Here is a 22,948-nt window from a genome sequence, read left to right on the forward strand (position 1 = left end):
CTGTATTCTATTTCTACCAACGACATACTGTATTCCACTCAACTGAATAAAAATCTTGCTTCACAGGACTTTTTAAAAAGTGTTGTTGTGTGGACCTACTCTGGAATCTACCTCACTTGGTGGATTAGATTTTGTGACACACATGCTAATTCCTTTTTGTTAAGAAGGCTCATGACCTTGGCATACTATAAACCATTTACATACCAAAAGTAAACATATTCTCTGATTCACAAATTTGCTGTCAGAGAGTCCAAAGGTAAATAATATAGTTACTCTGTCCCTACATGGATCCATCTACAGAAAGAATAATGCTAGAGGGAGAATCAGATGGTTGCAACTGAATGACACAAAGTCAGTTTACAATTTCAAAGTATGGATACATGAACTTTGTCTTTTCTACAATTAAGACTGTTGGAGCCTGAATTTTCCACATCTACCATCACTAAGCTCTTTGGCCTGAATGAAGACACACCACCTCTAATTAGTTCAATTGTCATTAGTCTTGCATAGTATCAATCAGGTACATTGCTTCTGAGTTAATTCTGGAAGAAAATGGGACAATTTAGCTGTTATGAAAAGCCAACATTTCAAAGCAACCTCATCATACAAGATCTCAGAAGCACCCCAATTCATTCAGGCTATTTCTTGACAACTTTGCTTTAGTTCCAAATGGGAGTAAAGAGTTCTAGAGCTTACCTATTGTCATAGTTCACAGGCTTCTCCATAGCTGCACATTGGCATTTGGAACCTGTGTCATGCAGGAACCTGACGACTTATTTAGAAGCAAGTGTCATTTGTGGAGATGGGATGAGGAGGTGAGAGCCAGGCACACAATATATATGCTGAGAGTGGTTGAGTTCTGATGCCAATCAAAGACAGAAAACTAACAAAAGGGATTCTCAGACATTTGATCAGGGTGTGAATTTACCTTGTGGACAATTATGACTGAATCTGATTCTAATTGGAAGAAAAAGATGAGGGTTGCAAAAGCATTTTTTGTTCATGTGTTTGTTTGTTTTCCTTTTCTTTTTGAGACAGGATCTCTCTATGTAGCCCAGCCTGGTCTCGAACTTTCAATCTTCCTGCCTCTTCTACCACTTCCTGAATGTTGGGATTGCAGGTGTCAGCCACCACGCCTGGCTGTAAGAGCAACTTAAGCCTTGCAAGTTTCTGGCCTCCAGCATCTGTTTTCTTAACCAGTTCCCTGAGCTCACTATCAGCTTAATTTTACAAACATGTCTCTGTCTCTGTTGATCTGTTTAAATGGCCCACAGTGTTTGCTAGGTATATTGTGCCACCAACCTTGGTGCATTTGTCTCTTCTTTAATGTCTGTCATTACACAAGGCACTATAAAAAGCTAATTTCCAACCCTGAAAATACACCCTCGCTACAGAAGTCCTACATTAGCATAACAAGCCCTAAGTTCCAAGGTGGCAATTTGGTTATAGATCGGAAATCCTCTGGTTCCATCAGATGGATGTGGAAGTATTGATGTCGCCCTGCTGCCACCAATATTTGGGTCAATAGATCCCCTAGGCAAACTGTTTGTCCTTGGGGACTCAAGATGAAGGAAAAGTCTCAAGCTTCGTTTGCTTGAGTTAGGATATTTCTTAAAGAATCAAGATAGCTCTTTTTTTCCCTTTTCTTTGTTTTGTACGCTTCTTTCCTTGATCATGAAGAAAATCATCTTAAAAGGTTTTCTTCAACAGGTGTCTCATCAGGTGTTGGCATACATGAGGATTTCTCTCACAGACAGTACAAACACTTGTAGGTCTTTTTGTTATGGGGTAGGGTTTGGGAAATCCGACCTCCGTCTGCCCTGCCCTTCGTAAAGGTGCAGATTAGTTGCAACTCTGCTGAGGCAGGGTGGTGGTGGTAGGGGTCAGAGAGGTGGAGATGTATTCAGATGTTAATTTACACCTGAAAAGACAGAATGTAGTCACCCACTTGGGGGGTGACTTGAGTTTCTTAGGAATACTAGCCATGAGTGCTTCCTTGTGAGAGATGAAAGCTGAAATGGAAGGGGGAACCTTAGTCTAAAAGTTATGGGAGCAGGAAGAAGGGAGGGAGCAGAGATGGCTTTGATGAGTAAAAAGAAGTGAATTCAGACACCAATTGTAAATCTATTTTCAACTTTTCCTTTTCAGTGCAGCTTTAAGATATAATAGCGAGGTGGTACTTTCCACTTTACTAAATATTTAGAAACTGTCCATGAAATCCAAACAAATTGATGTGAAAGTAAGGATAAAGAACCAGCCTCATTTTCCCCCTATTTGAAAGGCTTTTCTTGTTTTACACAGTCTTTCTGTTTAATGACTACTATCTACCTTGCTTAGTGGAATCCCAAAGTACTCTGTGAGTAACTAAGAAAGAAAGGAAAAAAAAAAAAAAAAACTTCTACATTCCAACACTGCCTTTAACCTCAAATGACAGTAAAAGGTTCATTCAGGCCCTAGGACCACACTGAGGCATTAATTAGGCTGATGAAATCCATCGAAATGTATGGATTCAGCATAATCAAGTTTCTACCGCAGACTATCGTTACGGAATACGTGAGTAGCTGGGAGAATAGAAAGTACTGTTAGAGTTAAGTCATGCATGTAATTGAGTATACTTAACATAACCATTTTAATGATCAGTGATTAAAAGTGCATCTTACTTAAATGGTATATCCTCTGCAATTTGTTCATATCAACTTGATAATGTTCTCCAAAGGAAAAAAAGTAGGGATACAAATTTCTAAACAAGGTCTTTTTTTTTTTCTTCAAGTTTGTAGAAAAAAAGCAGGAAAGTGAACTGGAAAGAAAAATGTGGCTTTTGCATGCAAACAGCTATGCCAATGTGATATAAATTAATCGCTGTTTTGGGCACCGTCTGTTCTCTGTTCATATAAAGTATTAGAAATACAATTAGTGTTTTTTTTTTAATCACTCAGAAAGAATGTATTTTCATTAAAGACGTTCTCTCTCTCTCTCTCTCTCTCTCTCAACCCCTGACTTAGATGTATGTGTGTGTGCTTAAATCTTGCTGATTTTAAGAGATTCTCTTAGGAATTTGGGAAGGTTACATCCTCAGTTCTTCCAATTGTTGGGTTGGCTTATCTTACTACAACTGAGCTCCATGAAGATAACACCAGGAAGAAGAGAGGGAATCACAAGGAGAGAGGTGCACCAGGTATGATGGTCCAGACACACAAACAGTTCAGAAGCCTGGAAAGGGGAAATTAGCTGTTCCAATCAGTGAGGGGCCGGGACCAAAAGCCCATGCATTTAGAGGCAGACTTTTCTGTGCTCTATTCACTCAGACCTGGCCAGATAAATGGAGTCATTGTGGAGCCATGCACAAGCCAGCCCAACTCCTTTTGTTGTATTTTCGCAGCTTTTGTGCTCAAAACACGCAAATCACTGATTACCTTGCCCAGGGAAGAATTGGAAGCGAGATGTATCTGAACCTACAGTTAGAAGTGTGCAAATCATATGATGTCCATACATCTATGCAAGCACTATTAAAAGTGAGAGTTTCGAAGGGACACCCAGCTCCCTAAAGTGGCTTCACAGACCTCTTTTTAGCTCTCTTCGCCCTTCCCCCATTCCCATACAGAGACAAATCAGTTCTCTTGCTGAAATCAGGGCTGAAGAGTGGCATGTCTAGGAGTTGCTGACACTTTTACAAACCTACGAGACAGGGGAAAGTAAAAGCACACAAAAGTATGTTGGCATATATATTTTGCCTGCTGCAAATGAAACAAAAATGTTTTTTGGGGGGGGAATTCATTTGAAGCCTTTCTTCCACCTAGTTGCACGTCTTCTTTGGCTTGGAGGAACAGAGCTTGGGAAATCAGGTCTCACAAGGAGTGCTCCTCTCCCCAGTGTATAGTCTATAAATATAGTGGAAGCACCACGCCAGGGGTAGTCAGTGCTAGAGAATCTGCAGCCTTGAAAGCATCTTTTTCTTCTGGCTATCGTGGCACTTAAACGATAATGCGGGCAATGGAACTGGGAGATTTATATCTTTTGGAAAGTAGGGCGAGCCAGATGGTAATAGCGTCATTAACACACAAACTTGGGATGTGCAAGTGAAGCTTGAAATTGGGAAAGAGATCAGGAGAACAAAGGGGGCTGCTGTTGAAAGGCTACCCCTCTTCGGCTGGCCAAAGCTAAGAGCCCCTTCCTTGGTACTGGGGTCTGCTCCTGCCCAGAACTGGATAATAAACGACAGCTTTCCCCCTCCCCTGTTGTGACTTAGAAAGCACCGAGAAAACTTTTGCAATAGGCAAATTCGGCACTTACTTATGTGTAACTCTTTGTAGTCTGAAGTGGCAGAAATGGGCCTTTAATTCAAATGCATTCTCACCCCTCCACCCCACCCTAGTTTGATAAGCCCTTGCAATTGTTGACATTAATTTTATGAAATCAAAGTGCCGATTGTTGTATGTTTCAGACAAAAGTTCATTTTCCTCCCCTTATGTAAATACTGTAAGTAAACATTAAAGGTTGGACAGCACTATGGTTTTCATTTTGGTGATGGAGAATGGTGTGAAAGTCTATGTGTGTAGTGGGGGGGGTGGTTAAACTCCAATATATTACTTCGAGAAACTTTAAGTTAAACTGTCACTGAATGGATATAATTTAAAGAGAACAGAGAAGATATTAAGACAAGATAAACAATGGCATTAATAATATGTGTTTATACTAAACACCCAAACACCTATAAACAGGCAGCGTGGTTTGGAACTAAAGAAAATGAAATTAATAACTTTTTAATTAATGTAATGTGTGTATACTGCATTAAAAAAGGAGAACAAAGTTATTAATGCACACGTATATACGAGATACATGTGCGTGTGCACATACATATTCACATAATTTCTGGAAGGACAAGCAAGGTAAAGCAAGTCACTGAGTATGGACTGGCTTGAGTGACGCTTGTTAGAGAGAAAAGTTGACGAGGTCTAAACTAAAATCGAACGATTTTCTTTTTCTTCTTAAAAAAAGTAAATATATATACATACATATATATGTGTGTGTACACTATATAGGAGCTCTCTAAAAGCCCTGAGGACTTACCCTTAAGGCATTATTCAGAGAAAAACTGAGACGCCGTTCGTCACAGGCAATTGTAAAGGGTTTCAAAGGGCCGATCAAACGATCGCCAGAGTAATCTACATTCAAGTCCGGATGGCGGTGTTACGGCACACACCTGCGGGGTGTTTGCTGTCGGTGCCCCTCGCCGAGCTACAAATCATCATTAAAGTGAGCTGCTTAAGCTTCTTCCCAGCTTCTAGACAAGAGTTACTTGGGACAGTTTACTTTGATATTGCGACAGCTCGCAATTGACACAAGCAAGCTATTTTGGAGCTCAGACCTGAGCCCAGATCCTAACTCGCTTTGCGTAGTACCCAAGGTGGTGAGGGTAGAGGGGGGTGGTGAGCAGGCGTGAAGGTCCGGTCTACTACTACTACTATTATTGTTATTATTTGCCAATTTCCTAAGCGGAATCGCCACAAAATATACATAGGAAACCAAATTAGAGGCAGTTGAACTCTGCCATGAGTTTCCTACTGAGGTCTCTTCCAAAACTTCTGCACTGTTGCCAAACTTTAAACCCATCCAGACTGAAACCGCAGTCTCAGAACCTCCACCTCTCAGGTACCCACCCTCGGCCAGACCTTCCCCTCCAGAGCAAGGCTACGTTTTTCACCACCAGCGCAGGGAGTTTGAAACTTTCACTTTTGACTCATCTTTTGGAGATTATTTTCCCCTTTTTTGTGTTGACTCTACTCTCGCTGCCTTGACCTTGAGGGGGAAAAAAAATCCGAAGTTGGGTAAAAAGAAAGCGATGTGAGGGTCGGACAGCTGGAGGCGGGGAAAGGCGGGGGCGATGTCAGTTTCTGTCTGCTGTCTGCCTGGAGTGTCTACGAGCCCTCGGCAATCTGGGTGCAACCCATTTGGGGTGGGGTAGGGTAGGAATGAACCAGCTGCCGAAGACACCAACCTCTACACTTGCAGCGAGCGTAATCAATAGACCAATTTTGTGCTTTTTTTTTTGTTTCAACCCAAAGTGGAGGTGAGCGCGCCGCAGGAGATGCAATAGCACTATAGCATCCGGGAAAAAAAAAAAAAAAAAAAAAAAAAGAGGGCGCTAGGTGCGGGAGAAGCAAATATGGAAATTAACTCATTAGGAAGGGGTGTGGTTACCACCAAGCCCCCTCCTCCATCCCTTCCCTTCTCCCTTGCAGCCACTGTCCTGGCTAGCTAAATATGAGATTACAAACAAACAAATAAAGCTGAAGTTGACTACGCAGCCAGCCCCAGATCAAACACGCTCCAGAGAATTCGTTTCACTCAGTGCCGCGGCCAGCTCTGTGGCGCAGCGCCGGGCCCCGTCGCCCGCCGGTGCTTTCAGCGCCCCCTCCACTCCAGCCCCAGCTGCCGCAGCTCCGAAAGGCAGGGCCCCGGCGACGTTTCGAAGGCACAGCACGTGACCCTGACACCCGGGTTGGCACACGTTTTGGAACAGCAGACAACCGCGCCCACCACTACGCTAACCATCTGAGGCGTCTGCTGACCTCAGAGGTCCTCTTCTAGATGGCGAGGGTGCTGCTGTTCCCTTGGGAAGGAAAAAACACCCAAACTAAGAATTAGTGCCCCAGAGTCTCTGGCCAGGGGGCTTTTCCTGGGGCGCCTCACCCCAAGTGCAGGAGATGGGGCGTGGGAGAGGGCGCCTAGAAGACAAAGGCTGGAACCTCGTAGGGATCTGTTTGGCGTTAAAACCCTGGGTTGAGATACTATGAACTAACGACCAGGTTCTCAAGAGTAAGGGCAGGGGGCTGGAAATCCTAGGGTGTGTAATTCTGCTTCTAAATAAAATGAGGGGGGAAGTTAAAAAGAAACAAAACCCAAACCCTCTCACTGCCCCCTCCCGACAGCCATGCCCCTAGGTCCTCAAAGCCACCCTCTGTGTAGGGCTTAGGGGAAAATGGTACTTTTATGGTTTCCCTTCCTGCGTGGCCCGCCTCCTTGTCCCCGCTCCCTGCCTGGCGCTCCCCCAGCTGTGGGCCCCTTGGAAGAAGGCTGCCCAGTCCCCTTGTCTCCTGCTGCCTGCAGGCCACCGAGCCTCAAAGCATGCATTGTCCAGCAGCGGCGGGGAGGCCAACTGACCCACGCAGAAGAATAACACTGCGCCCAACTCCTGTTAGGGAAAGTTTCCCAAATGCACTCCTTGCGATAAAATACTACTTTAAAAGAGGGAATGTGGGAGGATTCGTTTGGAAAACCCACTGCTTCCTCCCAATTCCTCAACCTTTCACTTTTTTAGGGTCTCAGAAAGAGCAAGGAAGGCTGAGGATGTGGCCATGCCCATAGAATGGTCAATGTGGTGGCTTTCAGATGTGGGTGGTAGAGAGAAGGACGTGCCCTACCAAGGTCTTGTCGGGGACAGCTGCACGGCTGGCGCAGGGTAAAGGGAGGGGAGTCAGGACGCGTGTGCAGGAGAAGCATTTCGCACCTCCTGTTTATCTTAGTAAAGAGGCGGAGGGGGGTGGATGGGGGAGCGAATTGTTCTGCTTCCCGACTGGCAAAAGAAGTTGAATAAAATAGAGGGGCGGGCACACGCAAAAACAAAACTGCTGTAGGCTCTGAGTCTCTCTCCTTGACCCAAATTCCGAATAGTGGGGGCTTTTCACTTGGTAGAGTACGCACGAAGTCTAAAGACCCCAGAGACAGCGGTCCTCCAGCGACCGCCAAAGCCGCGATGGAAACCGTTAGAATTAGGGTGCAAATGTGATCAATCTTTCATTCGAGCAGTAGGGACCCCTTCCTTCCAAACGTTGTCGTCTGCATTTGAGGGGGTCTCTGGGTTTCGTCCCATCTTGCATGCATTTGCAAAATAATGGCTCGAGTCCCTTGCAAAATTCTATTGATACAAGTATATTCCAAGAGACTGATTCAGTTTTTAAAATCCAATCAAAACAAAATAAGACCAAAAATAAGTAAACAAAATAAAAGCCAGGCTCCTACTCTCCGTTGTCCAAAAAGCAAAGTGACCGAAAGGGCACATAAGTGGCTGTGGCTATTTGGGAGTAGCGCTAATTTGGTGTGTGGACTTAATGCCTTAATGCTAAATCGTCAATATAAAGGGCTGAAGAGCCAGCCTGATGAAAGCTCTAATTACTACTGGAAACTTTAGGTGGTTGCTAGGATCTGAGGACCACCATCACCACCACCACCACCACACACACACACACACACACACACACACACACACACACACACAAACCTCCAGTAGTGTTTGGACTGCCTATATAGGGGGTGGGGATAGAGTTTCTACAGCGAACGGTGCCCACATCTGCTGGAACTTCCATATCTAAGCTGTTCATTTACGGGAGCCAACTTATGAAATCTCCACAATTAGACCTTCATTGTTCTTCCTCCACAACACTGTCTAGAAAGAAAAGGTCTTCTCGGTCGGGGCCAATCCAACGAAGCGTTTGACGTTATTAAATAATAAAGCGATTGTGATTTACATTGTTGTTCAGAAAAAAAGGCCAATTATCCACTGTTATGTTGCATAAAGATCATATTAACTCGAATTAGTAATCAAACAATATGCGAGCGTTAAAAAAAGTACAGCCGAACTGGGTGACAGCTACCGCGACGTCTTCACTTTCACCAGCAAACCCACCCGCGTCGACAGCCGGAGCGAAAGAGGCAGACGCCGCAGACCCGAGAGGAGGAAGAGAGCAGCGACGTGGTGATTAACGGTCTCCAGTGTTAATTATTCTCAATTAATCCCAAACAGTGCAAACCTTCCTGATTCCCTGCAAGTTCCCTGGTTCGGGATACTCAGAATTCCGCCTTTCTGGGAGGAGTTTGCAAGAAAGCCGGAGGAGGCAATTCCTGCAAGCGTACCTGGGAGCTGAGCGAAGGGCCAGGGGTGCAGGTGTGTGCAAAGATGCTGCGCGTGGAGTGTACGCGGGAGGTTAGCTGCCTGTCCCAGAGCCTGTCGTGCACCCCGAGGTGGATGCCCGACGTGGGCAAGGCTCGCGGATGCGTGTTCTCTACTCAAATCACTCTCTCGCCCTGTTATTAGGTTTATAACTCTTTGCCCACTTAAATTTGTGCAGCCAACCAAGGAAATCTAAATAGGTTTGAATCGCCCCTTGGGTACAGAATGGAGGCTTTAATAAGAAAGATTAATTGTGGGTGTGTACCGACCGGAAGATGCGTTAGCTATCAAGTAGCGGCGGGCTGTGGATCGAGGAGCAGGGGACACCGCTTGTCCTAGGCCTAGACTTTAGTAGGCGCCGTAGGCATACCCACCGCGGGCCACCCGCACTCACTAGCTTTGCAGCACTCTTACCCATCTCCTTCTGTGTTGTTTGAGGTTTTAAAGAATTTGGTTTTTACTCGCCCCTGCACCTTCAATCTCTTTGCCCTGAGCCCTACCCCGCCGGACCCCGACTCCCCCTCGTTTCCATGCAGAGGGGTGGGTAAGGAGTGTTGGGACCACTGTCCTAGGAGGTCCGCTTATTCCTGCCTGCACCCACCTAACAATATTTAGGTGAATGATAAAACACGTTTTGCTGGGGGTGGGGAGAAGAAAGTTGATACTTCTGCGGCATAGACAATGTATATGGCTATACCGTTTTAAAAAAATATATGTTACCAGGGCACAATTTTTCTTAGAGTCAAGCGTCAGCAAGTCACTGCACAACTAGTGGCAAGGAAGCTGGGATCTCGATGCTCCGGGGTAGGTGCTAAAGGAACTAACCTTTGCTCAAAGGGGTCCTTTCCTCCCTCTGTCTGATTCTGCTAAAATGTTCAGCTCTGGAGTGGGGGCAGAGAGCATGGGGGTAGGCGTGGGAGGGGGTGAAATGGACTAGAATACTTTCCCTAGTCTTGTCCCCTTCTTGTATAATTCCCTTTAAAACTTGAGGTACCAAGGCCTGAGCTTACACAAATGTAAAAGGAAATCTTGGAAGGTCTGGTCCTTGCAGCCTGCGGGGCAGCTAAAGGGTGGTCGCATCTTTGTCCAGAGTTTTAAAACAGTTGCCGCCTTTCCTAACCCCCTTCCCTTCTTCCCCACCCCTCTCCCCAGTAAAACCAATTCAAAAGGGGACAGGACTCCACTCCACAAGATTAATGTCCGTTCATTTGCAGGATTAGTCCTCTCACATAGCATAATAAAATACTAGAGGTCCTTTTACATTTAAACAAATACATGAAATTCATGCCTTCCCTCCTTTCCTGTTTGATCTCTCAGGACATGGAAGGCAGGGGCTTGGAACCTAAGCAATCTTATAGAAGAACTTTTAACTCAGAGTTTTCAGATCATAGCTCATCTGGGGCCCTTGTGAGCACTGGAATTGGGAAAGATCGGAGAGACAGCTTACTTTTCATATCTATAGCTATACATTTTTGGTTTGGAACTCACGATTAAAAATCTATTTGTTCCTCCTAGGGCTCAGCAGATTTCAATGTTGGCCATAGGAACCACAAAATGTTCATTAAAGGAACCTAACCAAGGCTACTGTATGGCCACTTTGTGAACTCAGAACTATGGATAGGGGAAAAGTATGAAAGTGTGAGTTGATGTCACGCTGGCTGTCAGTGTGTGGTCTATTGTGGAGAATGGTGCTTTTTGACTGAACAGAGGGAGCCCCCCCTCCCCCCTTCCCCGGCTCTACTGCACCTGCACTGGATGAGGGAGTCCCTGCCATTCAGCCCATCGCAGATTGTTCAAACAGAAGACATCTCTGACAGCACTCAATTCATTACATTTCTTCCTGCTTTTCAAACCAACACACACACACAAAATGAGTATTGCCAGCCAGTGACAGCCAAAAAAAAAAAAATCTTAAAATACTTTATATGCAGCTAATTTGGAAGCTCATACAACTAACCATGAAATATTTTGTATCTTTAAGGTTTCCTGGGGGGGAAATTACCTGCTTTTTTTTTTTTTTTCTACTAGGAACATACCTCCATAGTTTATATGGAGATGGTAAGTTTGTAGAATGATACTGTTCGTGGGCCAGGGAGAAGTTTCCATGGGAACAAAAGCAGAAACATGTAAAAGAGACTAGCTCCTGATCTGTCTTATCAGATGGCCCCTTGAGATGCATTCAAAATATATTTGGGAAAGCCAAATATATTTTGCTAATAAAGATAGGGCACCCAAGAACCAGGAGCAGGCAGAGAGAAAGAAAGCAGTAAAGGAGGCATTGGAGCTGAAGTGTGAGCTAAACATTCAAATCAGTTTTCTGACAATGAAGTCTTCCTTCCATATGCTCAGGTTTATTTTGCCATCTTGGATTCCAAGATGTTTTCGCACTATTTCATGAAGCTGACAAGAGAGTGTTCAGAAAGCTGAGGAAAAAGTGTTGGTCCAGTTTAACAAAAGTTGGACTAAACAAACCCTCAGGGAAACTTGATTTTAAGGTGTCTTTCTTGGAAGTGGGAGGAAGGGGAAACAGAAAGGGAGGAGGACCTTGAGAAGACCAGTTTTCCACTTAGTATTTCAGTCTAATTGAACCGTAATGTTATGCAACAATGCAGATTTGAGCTGTTAAGTGTGATAGTCAAATCGACCTGGACATGAGTTGATACTAAACTGACTGCACACAAAATATTGGCTAGTTCTGGCTAAATCATTACTCTGTGAGATCTTGGACCAATATCAGAACATAAAGCCTAGTTTCCAGTATCCTTCCCAATGGAAGGGCATTCAATGGATTTGAGGGTTGAAAAGAAAACTCAGGAAGTACATCACTCAGAAATGTTCAGGTGCTTCCCACCAACAAATAATTTTATCCATCTTATCTCCATTCTATACATCAACTTTCTTTTCTCTGAAAGTTAAGTCATGGTTCAAAGTTCTGTCAGCAATACTTGATTCTAAAACAATTATTTAAACCTACATACATTATTAGGCTTGGAGGGGAAAGAGAAAATGGAAATGCCCTGGCACCAGTGATCCAGAAGCAACTGTCCTAACCATGGTGATATCAGAACCAAAAAACTCTTCTTAGTTCAAATCTTAAATGTCACTGCTTAAACTTCCTAGGGTCAAATGAAATAAAGCTATGGCATACTATGGGAGAACATTTGGTGTAATCTGTGGAGAACAAAACAAACACAAACTCAACAAAACCAAGCCCTTCAGATCCCACAACAGATTCTAGCTAGCAAATCAAATAACTTTGAAAGTATAGATAAGACATCTGCCTCCACCTTGAGTGGAGTGTGTGTGTGTGTGTGTGTGTGTGTGTGTGTGTGTCTGCCTGTCTGTGCGGGGCACTGGAGGCTGGCCACTTGTGTATTTGGTTAGGCTCTAGGGCACAAGGACTCTCAGAGCCTCCAAAACCCGGTTCCACTGGCCTGGCCCTACAAGCCTTTGGATTACCCTTTCTGGAACACTCAAACGAATCACTTCATCCCTGAGGCCCTGAAGGCCCTGACGTCACAAGTTGGGGGTGGGGGCGCAGTCCCTCTTCTGGCCTGGACGCCAGCGATAAGAACCCTCGGGAAGAATTCACAGCTCCTTTTAATACAGTAATTATTTTTCTGCCTTCTGCGGGGGGGGGTGGGGGGTGGGAGGGGGCGGCTCCTGCCTGGAATGCCACTATCCCTCCCGTTAGGAAAAAGACACCTAGGGATGGCAAGTTTGCAAGATAACTTCCTAGACAGGCCTAAGCCAGAAAGCGCACTGGAAAAGTGAGAAGGGTGGTATCACAAGCTAATTCCACTGCTCAGGACGGGAAAGGAGAGAAAGCATCAGAATTTCAGTAAGAATTTCCGGGTCTAATATGAGAGTCCTTCCCTTCCCTATTACCTAATTCTGCTGGACAGTAAGGAAAGTCATGGCTATGAATTAAGCCTATTTTGTGTTAGGCGATTTGTTTTTATCTTCTCCGAGGTAACTATATATTATCCTTATTTTGCAAATGAGAAAGTGAAATCGGCTGCTTCTTATTCTTACCTGCTCTGATCCTAGAGGGGTCTACTACCCGGGGGAGCCCAGACTGCTTCTCTGGGCTTCCCACAGCCCTGCCAGCCCTCGGCCTCTGATCTGGAGGGACTGGGACTACTCGTGATGATTACAAGCAGGAAAAAACAACCCCTTTAAGAAAAAGAAAAGAAAAGAAAAAGAGAAAAAGGACTGGGATGAGAGGCAACCTCTCATCCTCTGATTCGGAAAGTTTGGGGGCCTAGAGCTATCTCCGGGGTCACGAGGTCAACGTGGAGAGGGCTCGGGCTCCGGATTGGAGTGGCGAAGAGTCCCAACAACTCCCGGGACTTTCGTCATTTGCCCGATGAGGGCCCGTGCAGGGCTGTGGGAGAGGAGATGCAGCCGTTTTGGCAGCGCCTGGGCAGAGAGAACTCGAGACCCTCATAGAACCTTCCTGGGGAGCCCCATGGGGGCCGTGGCCAGGACCACGGTGACGTCAGGTCCCAGGCCCCGCGACTGTCAGCGGCGGCCTCCAGCTGCCCGCGCGTCCGCTCGGCTCTGGGCACAGCGCGCTTCCCTGGGGCAGCCGGCGGGAGGCCGGCGCGCTCACAGCCCAGCCCCGCACCGAGGCCGAGAGAGCGAGGCCAAAGATCGCTCAAACGCCGAAGTCTTTACAAAACAGTGTCCCTTCATTCTGCGCAGGCAGGCAGGGTAATGAAACGGATGACTCCCCGAGTTTGTAAATCACCAGACACTGATGTGCAAAGTAGTACAAACATCTCTAGCCCAAAAGCCAAGAAGCACCAAAAATCTTTGCGTCCCAAAATGAAAGGACGTTCTATTTGCTTTTGGAGAGAAACTGAGAACAGCGCTCAAGACATCAGCAATATTACAGTGACCCCAAAATATAAAATAAAATCCATCAGGACCTGCATACAGAAAGACAACTCCTTGATGTAAGAAATCTTTGACTTATTTTAGGACTTCCACCCTTCCAAAGAGAAGTCCCTTTAGTCGAAACAAAAAAGCCAAATCCATTATTTTCTAAAGGCCACAGAAGCAAAATCTACAAACTAAAAACAAGGATTGAAAAACTGGACAGCATGATCAGAAGGCAGAGAAGAGGTCCCGAGTCTCCAGTGGTGGTTATCAGGTGTCAGGTTTCCAGGAAAGTTTTTTAACAGGAAGTAACTATGAAATACATCAAGCTAATTTTCTGGTTTGGGACATTTCCCTGTCTTTGGAAGGCTCCGTCCACAGCTTCTTAACTGGAGACCCTCCCTTTGAACTTTATGCAGATTCTTACAGTAAAGGTCAGACTTTCTCCCTCTTCTCCCTTCTTTAGGGGATCCACCTCATAGACAGGGTCTCTAGGGATATCCATTCAGACACCTTCCAAGTTAAGTCAAAAAAGAAAGCAAAGAGTATTAAGTTAACCCCTATCCCCAACAGTTACAGCCAGAAATGGAGTCTTAGCTCTGAGAGCAAGGAAATAAAGAAGAAAAAAACCAGGCCTCAAATTATTTTAAAGCAGTAATGGGTAGTGTGTGTGGGGGGGCGGTGAGGATACAAATTCCAGTCTTTGATAAATGAGCTCATGGCAAAGGAAATCCCTCCACAAAGTAAAATATGAGGACCTATTTTTGAAAACTCTCCAAAGGCAAGAAATGAAGGTTGTGTGTGTGTATGTAGAAAGCTCTTGAAATTGCAACAGATAAATAAATAAATAAGGAGTGTCAACTAGCAGGCGATCAAACCATAGTCAAACTTCAATCTCAGAGTAGTTAGCTATAAACTGTTAGCAGTTGAAAAGTAAACCTGTGCACACAAAGGCACTATTTAATTTTCTCCTTGTAATGGTTCTAAATGAAGACCCCATCACTATGCAGTTAAGCGGTATTCCTGTCCCCCTGAGGCGCTGATCAGTTTCTTCTAATGTGAGAAAACTGGCAGCTCAAAATAGTCAATGGATCTCCACAACAAAAGTTCTGAAAAGCTGAATGAATTGGGTTTGTAATTACTACTCCCCCCCAGCTTATCTCTTATTCATTCAATTTATATTGTTGTCAAGGAATCTTACCCTGAAAATTGTTCCCTTACCATTTTACCTAGGATCATGGTGGAACTTATGACACAGCAGAAATGCAACCTCCTTCCCCCGCCCCCCACCCCTGCACCTTGCAGTGCTTAGGCCAATAGGTGGGGAGGGTAGAAGGACTACCTTGCTCCTTATTTTACTGAGCCTTTCATTTCAAACTGCATTTTAGGGACAAACAGGAATGTGCATCCTGCCTAAATTCAGGGCCTGCCTGGGTGTATGAAATCCTGTGACACTGCTACTTAGAAAAGGCAAAGGTTGTAAATAAATACCTTCCTCTTTTTTCCCCACATGGCAAGTCTCTAAAATAACTTGCCAGACATGATATGGAAATTAAAATAAATTATTATGTTCCTTTTTTTTTTTCATTTTAAAACAAAAATAGTCCTTGAAACAGAAAGGCTGTAATTCCCTCCCCCAGGCCAAAAAAGGGGTTTATGAAAAAGTCATCTTTAGCATGCAGGGCTCCTTGTGTTTTTCAATCTAAGATGTTACTGATGGGGTAGAATCTCCTGAGGTTTTCCTACTGTAAGAATGTGTCGGTCTCCAGAAATAAGTACAGCTATTACAACCAAATCTACTAGCAGTCTAAATAATTAATTGAAGCATTGCTCTTTGACCCTTGAAAAGTCCAGTAGGGACACGTTTATAGTAATAATACCTCCGATTGAGCCCTTGTCAAATATTCATTTAGTGGTTAATGTGAGCCATTTTCCCCTGGGACAGTCTGTAATACCAGCTTCCCAGTATTGGCAAAGAAACCTTGCTAATCTACTGCAGCTCAGAAAAATATTTTAACGCTCTTTATTTAAAGTATGGAGGGGGTGGGTGCAGGGACAGAAAAAATTGTACAGAGATCTGACTATAATCTCGTCTTTTTGCACATTTCTATTCTGTGCAAAAAGAGAGACGTTTAGATTCACCCCCTTTGACTGAAAATTAAGTAATTTCATTGAGCAAAGGAAAAGAATGAAACACTCAACAGCTATCTTCAGCACTAGCAGATAACATCTCTAGGCAAGTTTATGGGTTTACCCTCCTCTAAAATCACATTATTGTTAAAATACCATATGCTTAATATTAATCTAGCCACAAAATTTTACATCTTGGGGAACCATTTTACTCAATCGAATGATGCAAAGAGCTATGCCTCAATTTCTTCAGATGCAGTTTATCAAAAGCATTTATATTTGCAAATAAAATACTTTGGCTTCTACTTTCCAAGTATTTGGTTTGGAGATATGGAGGGATGGGAGGGGTAATGAGAGTTCTCTTGTTTGATGCAGAGTGACAATCATTCAAATAGTTCAACTTCCCAAAATACTGTGCTCTTGCCTCTTGCAAAATATTGGGACCTAAGCCTTTTGGGAAAATGTTGCTTTTTACTCTCATCCATGGGCTTTTTTTTCTTTTTTTAATTGGGAAGTTAATACAGTGCAATACCTACAAACTCCTATATATCGATATTTCTAATACATGTTTATTTTTCAAGTGCATATACATCCTGTATTATTGATTGGCTTAAACTCCAAGAATATCGTCCCCATTCCTCAGCACGAACATTTGGATCTTTATTCAAAGTTTCTTTTATTCGTATGTGTGAGCAAGAACTGGCGAATGTGCTCATCACCACGTGAATAATCCGTATATGCATCACAATGGCTAGCCAGGCCCGGGGAAATTCTTTTAGTCTCTGCATTAATTAGGGGGGGGGAATGCCTAGCTTCGATGGGGAACTGGAATAATAACTGCCCCTTCCCAGCCCAACATTCCCCTAAAAAACGATAAAAGAAGGAAATAAAAACCAATATACACTTAAAACGAAGCCATCCATAATAAATAAAAATACCCAAATGAGATATTCCTAGTTCACCCCGGAACTAATATTTGCAACACCTCAGAAAGAAATACTTTCTTGGAAGCGACAAGGTGCAGCCAGGGGGATGAGCTAAACTAACTTCGTGGTCGCGGCGGGGTCTGTACTCAGGAAAGAGAGCGCGGCGGATCCCAACTTCTGCAAAGTTGTAGTAAGTTGATGCAAGTTCTAGAAATCGTGCGAAACAAACCCGCACTCATAAGGATACCCGACTCTTGGATTTTGGTGCCCTTGGGTGAGGGAAGATGAGTAAAGCAAATAGTTAAAAAAAGAAAAAAAAGGAAGAAAAAAATCCCTGACTAGGTTACAGTTTCTCCGGCTGCGCCAAAGCGCGGACCCGTGGTGGTGCAGAAGCATCGCTAATCCAAAAACCATGGAGATTTCCCCAACTTTCCGCGCCCACAAAGGACAGCTATAGCTTTTCTTTATCTTTCCAAGGGCAAAAGAAACAACAAATCCGATCTTGTTTCTCCACCCCTTTCCCCTCCCCCACGTCTCTACTACTGTAGTAAAAACAGTTAACAGATGAAAAGCATAATCGTCTCTAAATGTGATTAGACCGGACAAAGTAAAATATCTACCTCAGAGTTGATTGTTTTCTTCTTTAATATGGTTGTTGCCTGGCTTCTCTTTTGCTTGTTATCAGCTGCAGAGATTATCCGATTTGGGGCTACAGGCTTGGACCCGCGTTGCCAATTTAAGAAACGGAATTCGGGGAAGGAGAGAAAAGGAAAAAAAAAAAAAACAAAACAAAAAAGAAAGAAAGAAAGAAAAAAAAAAACTACATCCGTGATAAGTCGGGGAATTTTGCAAGACGGTCTTTGCTTTCCCTTGCCCCTAAACAGGAAAATGTAGAGGAGAAAGTTTATGAAGTCAAGAAACAAAGAAAGCAAACCACTTGTTTCCTCTTAGACAATAGCAGGGCCAGAGCCATCCAAACACCCACCCAGCAGATGAACACTTTGCAAGTCTACTTTGCAATTATTCCGATACAAGAAGCATCATTTTCCCCTATAACCAGGTTTCAAAGGGCCATTGTGCTGTGAAGAAAATGAAAACAAAACCAGCCAACCTGGTTCTGATTTGGCTCAATACCCCATCTGCTAAGCTACATGAAAAATTTTAGAATTGACTCCTTTCTGGCAACAAGTGGCACAAATCAGTTTAAGTAGAAGACACCATCATGCTTATTCATGGTGCTTAGAAAAGGAGGGGGTGGATTTACAATATATGGCTCTAGTTTCTATTTTAGAAATGACATAAGTATTTCAATTTTTCCAGAGTACTTAGTAATCAGCCAGCCATCTCTCTTTTTGCAGTTAATAAATATTAGCACATGTTGCTGGCTATACCAAGGTTTTTGTTTTTTGCTTTCGTGGCTGAAGACAGTATTATAATTCCCCCGAGAAGTTATGTATAATCAATTGTTATCCAAATAAATGAAAGACTCAAGCATACTTTCAGTGTCCATATTTCAAAAATTTATTTATCTCAAACTGTGCATAATGGAGTAAAAACTTAAGTTGAAAATGTACCTGTTATAAGGATGGTATTAGTTCAAATATATACACGGATTCTCGGCAGACTGATTGGAATAATACAGAGCCGAATCTTTTAAAATACAGCTACGGAAAATAAAGGGGGGGGGAACCTTAAAATATCACAATAAATTTACAGAAATATTACAAACCATAAGAAAATATTTCAAACACAGTAATTTCATGTTTTTTCTTTATCTGAACAAAATGGAAAGGTGGGATTGAACAAAAGCTATTATAAATTACCAACGATGTCAACCTGCATGGCCATTTTTTTTTTTTTTTTGCTTTTTAACAGTAAGTTAAAAAATTTTAGTACAATCTAAAACTTTTTTGACCTTTTGAACAAGACCACGGATTTGGTTTTGCCAGTACTTATTCTAATGTTTCCTTTTGTACAATTTTTCCAACAATTAAAATGTCCAAATCTGACTAATTTTCTTCTTTCCACGTTTGCAACTGTCCTGAATTTCAGCTGCCGGATTAAAATTCAGCAAGAAGCCTCTCCTTGAAAAATATTGGCAAATTCTCAGCTTATAAACAATGGACATTTTGACTGCCATGTTTATCTCGATAAATACTGTACAAAAGTTGCTTGCAAATATTAAAACATTTTTTTCGTCGCTTGGAGACTAGCTCTAAATATTATTGTAAAGACTTTTGCAAACTTCCTGCCAAGCTCCTACGTACCACTAGAACTTTTTAAAAAGTTTTGCGTAGTTTTCTTTCCTCCGGATCTATACAAGGTCCACTCCCCAGCCCTCCCCACCCACTCCCCCAGTTTTCTCTGTACAAAAATAGTCCCCCAAAAAGAAGTCCCGGATCTCTCATAAAAGTTTTCTCGTCGGCATCGCGGTTTTTGAGTGAGTTTGGATGGGATTGGTGTTCTCCTTTGCAGCTGTCATTTGCTATGGGTGATGAGACTTTTTTTCCTTTTGAGCTTTATCAGGTTTTTCTCCATGCTGTTTCTTAACTCTCCTCTTTTGCACCCCTCCCATTTCCCTTGTTTTTCTTTGAAAATTTCTTCCCCCTCCAGTTCGCTGTCCGGCCCTCACATGTGCGAGAGGGGCAGTGTGCCATTAATGGCCGTGCCGGGCACCGGGCCGCTCTGGTAGTGCTGGGACATGTGAAGTCTGCTGGGGGCGGCGGGCTCCGGCACCTCGGCGCCGGGGAGGTACATGCTGATCATGTCCCGGAGGTCCCCGGCCTGGCAGGGCGCCCTGGAGTGGGAGGAAGAGGTAACCACGGGGGGGCTGGAGCTGGCCTCGGACTTGACCACCGAACCCATGGAGCCGAGCGCCATGCCAGGGGTGCCCTGCTGCGAGTAGGACATGCTGTAGGTGGGCGAGCCGTTCATGTAGGTCTGGGAGCTGGTCATGGAGTTGTACTGCAGGGCGCTCACGTCGTAGCGGTGCATGGGCTGCATCTGAGCGGCGCCGTGCGCGTTGAGGCCCGGGTGCTGCGGGTAGCCCAGCTGGTCCTGCATCATGCTGTAGCTGCCGTTGCTCCAGCCGTTCATGTGCGCGTAACTGTCCATGCGCTGATTCACGCCCGCGCCCAGGCCGGCGCCCACCCCGACCCCGCTCGCCATGCTGTTGCCGCCGGGGGCCAGCAGCCCTCCGGGCAGCGTGTACTTATCCTTCTTCATGAGCGTCTTGGTTTTCCGCCGCGGCCGGTATTTATAATCCGGGTGCTCCTTCATGTGCAGCGCTCGCAGCCGCTTGGCCTCGTCGATGAACGGCCGCTTCTCCGTTTCCGACAAAAGTTTCCACTCGGCCCCCAGGCGCTTGCTGATCTCCGAGTTGTGCATCTTGGGGTTCTCCTGGGCCATCTTGCGCCGCTGCCCTCGGGACCACACCATGAAGGCGTTCATGGGCCTCTTGACGCGGTCCGGGCTGTTTTTCTGGTTGCCGCCCGCCGCCGCCGCGGTGGAGTTGCCGCCGCCTCCGCCGCCGCCCCCCGAAGTTTGCTGCGGGCCCGGCGGCTTCAGCTCTGTCTCCATCATGTTGTACATGCGGGCGCTGTGCGCGGGCCCGGCCCGCCGGCGGCCGCCGACCCTCGGCCCGGCCGGGACTTTGGGGGGCCCACGGGCGGGGGGGAAAGGAGGAGGGGAGGCGGGCGGGGGTGTCGGGAGCGCAGGGCTCCTCGAGAAAAATCAGGCGAAGAATAATTTGGAGGGGGAAAAAAGAGAGAGAGGGAGAGAGAGAGAGCGCGAAGCAAACTGGAATCAGGATCAAAAAAAAAAAAAAAAAAAAGCGCTACCCTCCTCCTCTGGCCGATCCAGCCGCCGCCGATGATTGTTATTATTATTTTTTGGAAAGGCTTAAGCCTGGGGCTCAAACTTCTCTCCTTTCTCTCTCCTCTTCTTTCTCTCAGTCCTAGTCTTAAAGAGGCAGCAAACTACTTTCCCCCTTTTGCAAACACTCTCTTCTCTGCCTTGACAACTCCTGATACTTTTTTGAACAAGTTAATAGACAACCATCCATGTGACGGGGGCTGTCAGGGAATAAATGGGTTTCTAGCGACCAATCAGCGCGCAGCGGCTCCTCCACTCGAGCCCAGCCTCGCCGCTGGGTTTTGCATGAAAGGGGGCGGGGCCTGCCGCGCCGCCGGCCGCGCGGGGGAGGCGGGGGGATCCGGGGGGGAGGAGGGGAGGAGGGGAGGGGGAGGCGGCTCCCACAGCCTGCCTGCCAGCCACTGAGAAACCTTTGTATCCCCTCTCGCAGCAACAGGTCACACCACACGTCTTTTCGAAGGAAGTGGGTAAACAGCACTAAGACTACGTGTTTCTCCCCCCCTTTAAACTTAATATTGATTTACGTTTTGGTGCAGGGTACTGAATTGAGGACGGGGCGCGGGAAGTTGAGGTGTGTGTGGGGGGGTGGGGCAGGGCAGAACGGGTGGTTCGGGGTGACTGTCCAACGAGTATTTCAGGAAACAGGCAGTGCAGGAGTTGGTGTGTCATTGTCCTCCCGCTCATCCGCAGCTCTTCTCCCGATTCCAATCCCTCTAGGGCTTCTTCCCTTACCATGTCCTTCCCCTGGCCCCTCTTCCTCTACTGGTGCCAGCACCTACTCACCTCTTCCTACACTGTCCCGACAAGAAGTTGGACTAAAATCTCTGGCTTCAATACTTTCCTGTCTTCCACGTTATTTGCTCTGTTCCTAAAAGTGAAGCCTGCTCTGACCATGCGGCCGACTCCAGAGCTGAGGGCGGACAGGGCCTGCTCAGATGCTTTCTCCCCTCCCCGCCCCCCCCCCCCCCCCGACCCATCTAAGCTGTTTGGCCCAGGACACCACAGTGTGCGCTAGTACCACATCTCCCACCAGTCTGTCATCACTCGTTGGTGCAAAGGCCTTCCTTGTGCTCTCTTTCTCCTCTCCCCATTCTCCTCCTAAACCTCCCCAAAAAGGATTTCAGCAGTGCAAGTTTCCAATGGGGGCTGGGGGAAGCCAGAGCTGAACAGAAGGACGCCCAAAAGTGCAGGCGATGGGGGAGGGTAACTGCAGCTTCCTGGCATCCCATGACCCTCCGTATGGAGATGGCCTTTGGGCCGCACTCACAAACTCCCTCCCACGCAGAGTTCCCAGGATTCGAGCAGAACCAGCCCTGGCATTTCCCCCGCTGACTTGTACGGTGGTGGCAGCAAGGCCCGGGCCGCGCGAGTCAGAGGCTGCGGGGCGACCCCGGCTTTGGGCCTGGCAGGGGTGGGGGTGCAGGCCAGGCACAGGTGCAGAAGCACACGCAGGAAGCAAGCCGGCGGGCCTGGGGAAGCCCTGAGCCCAGCCAGGCCCAGGCTGGTGGCGCATGGGAGGGGGCGGGGTAGGGGCTCAGGAATCTTGCCCGCCCAGGACCCAAGAGGGTAATTTTAGCCGCTCTCCCATTGTCCCGACGTAAAGATTTCAATAGGTAGGCGCTCAAAGCGCAGAGCAATGGCACCACGTCCGTTACAAATAGGTAGTTTTGTTTCTCTTGTTGTCGCTACACGGAGTCAAACAAAGCCCCGTCTAAGTTTCCTTCCACTCTCTTGTTGGGATCTTTGTGGCTAAAATGCACTTGACTACAAAGGGGGGGGGGGAGACAAGGAAAAAAAAAAAACTGATTCCATTTCTTTTTTATAAAGGGCTTAAACCATCAGGGTTGCTTATTTTCTTTCTTCTGTAACACTCTCTCCGCACCCCCCGCGCCCCTGATCTACCCTACTCACCCTAAGAAAATGTGAATAGTAGCTACCGGCCACGTTCCATTTATTATCTTACCAACAACTGCATTGCTTTGTTTCTTGTTAGCCTTCTTCCCATAATCACCCCCATCTTCTCCAATTCCTGTCCCCCCAGCCTGTCTGTTAATGTCACCCTCAAGCTAAGTATGCCCATTGAACAGCCAGAAAAGTTGTGAAAAAGAATCTTACAGGCTTTTCTTAATAAATTATTCCCAGCCAATCTTCCCTTCCTCCTGCAGCTTCTCCTTTTTCTCTTAAGTTA

General features: G+C 45.7%; 1 protein-coding gene across 1 annotated transcript; it reads right to left on the bottom strand.

The window, feature by feature from the left end:
- Window positions 1-18,384: 18,384 nt before the first annotated feature.
- Sox2 (SRY-box transcription factor 2) lies at window positions 18,385-21,004 on the bottom strand. Its single transcript, XM_020183646.2, has one exon. The coding sequence runs from the start codon at window positions 20,476-20,478 to the stop codon at window positions 19,516-19,518; it is 963 nt and encodes a 320-aa protein (XP_020039235.1). The 5' UTR covers window positions 20,479-21,004; the 3' UTR covers window positions 18,385-19,515.
- Window positions 21,005-22,948: the final 1,944 nt, after the last annotated feature.

This window comes from Castor canadensis, chromosome 5 (genome assembly GCF_047511655.1).
Source record: "Castor canadensis chromosome 5, mCasCan1.hap1v2, whole genome shotgun sequence".
NCBI classification, from domain to species: Eukaryota; Metazoa; Chordata; class Mammalia; order Rodentia; family Castoridae; genus Castor; species Castor canadensis.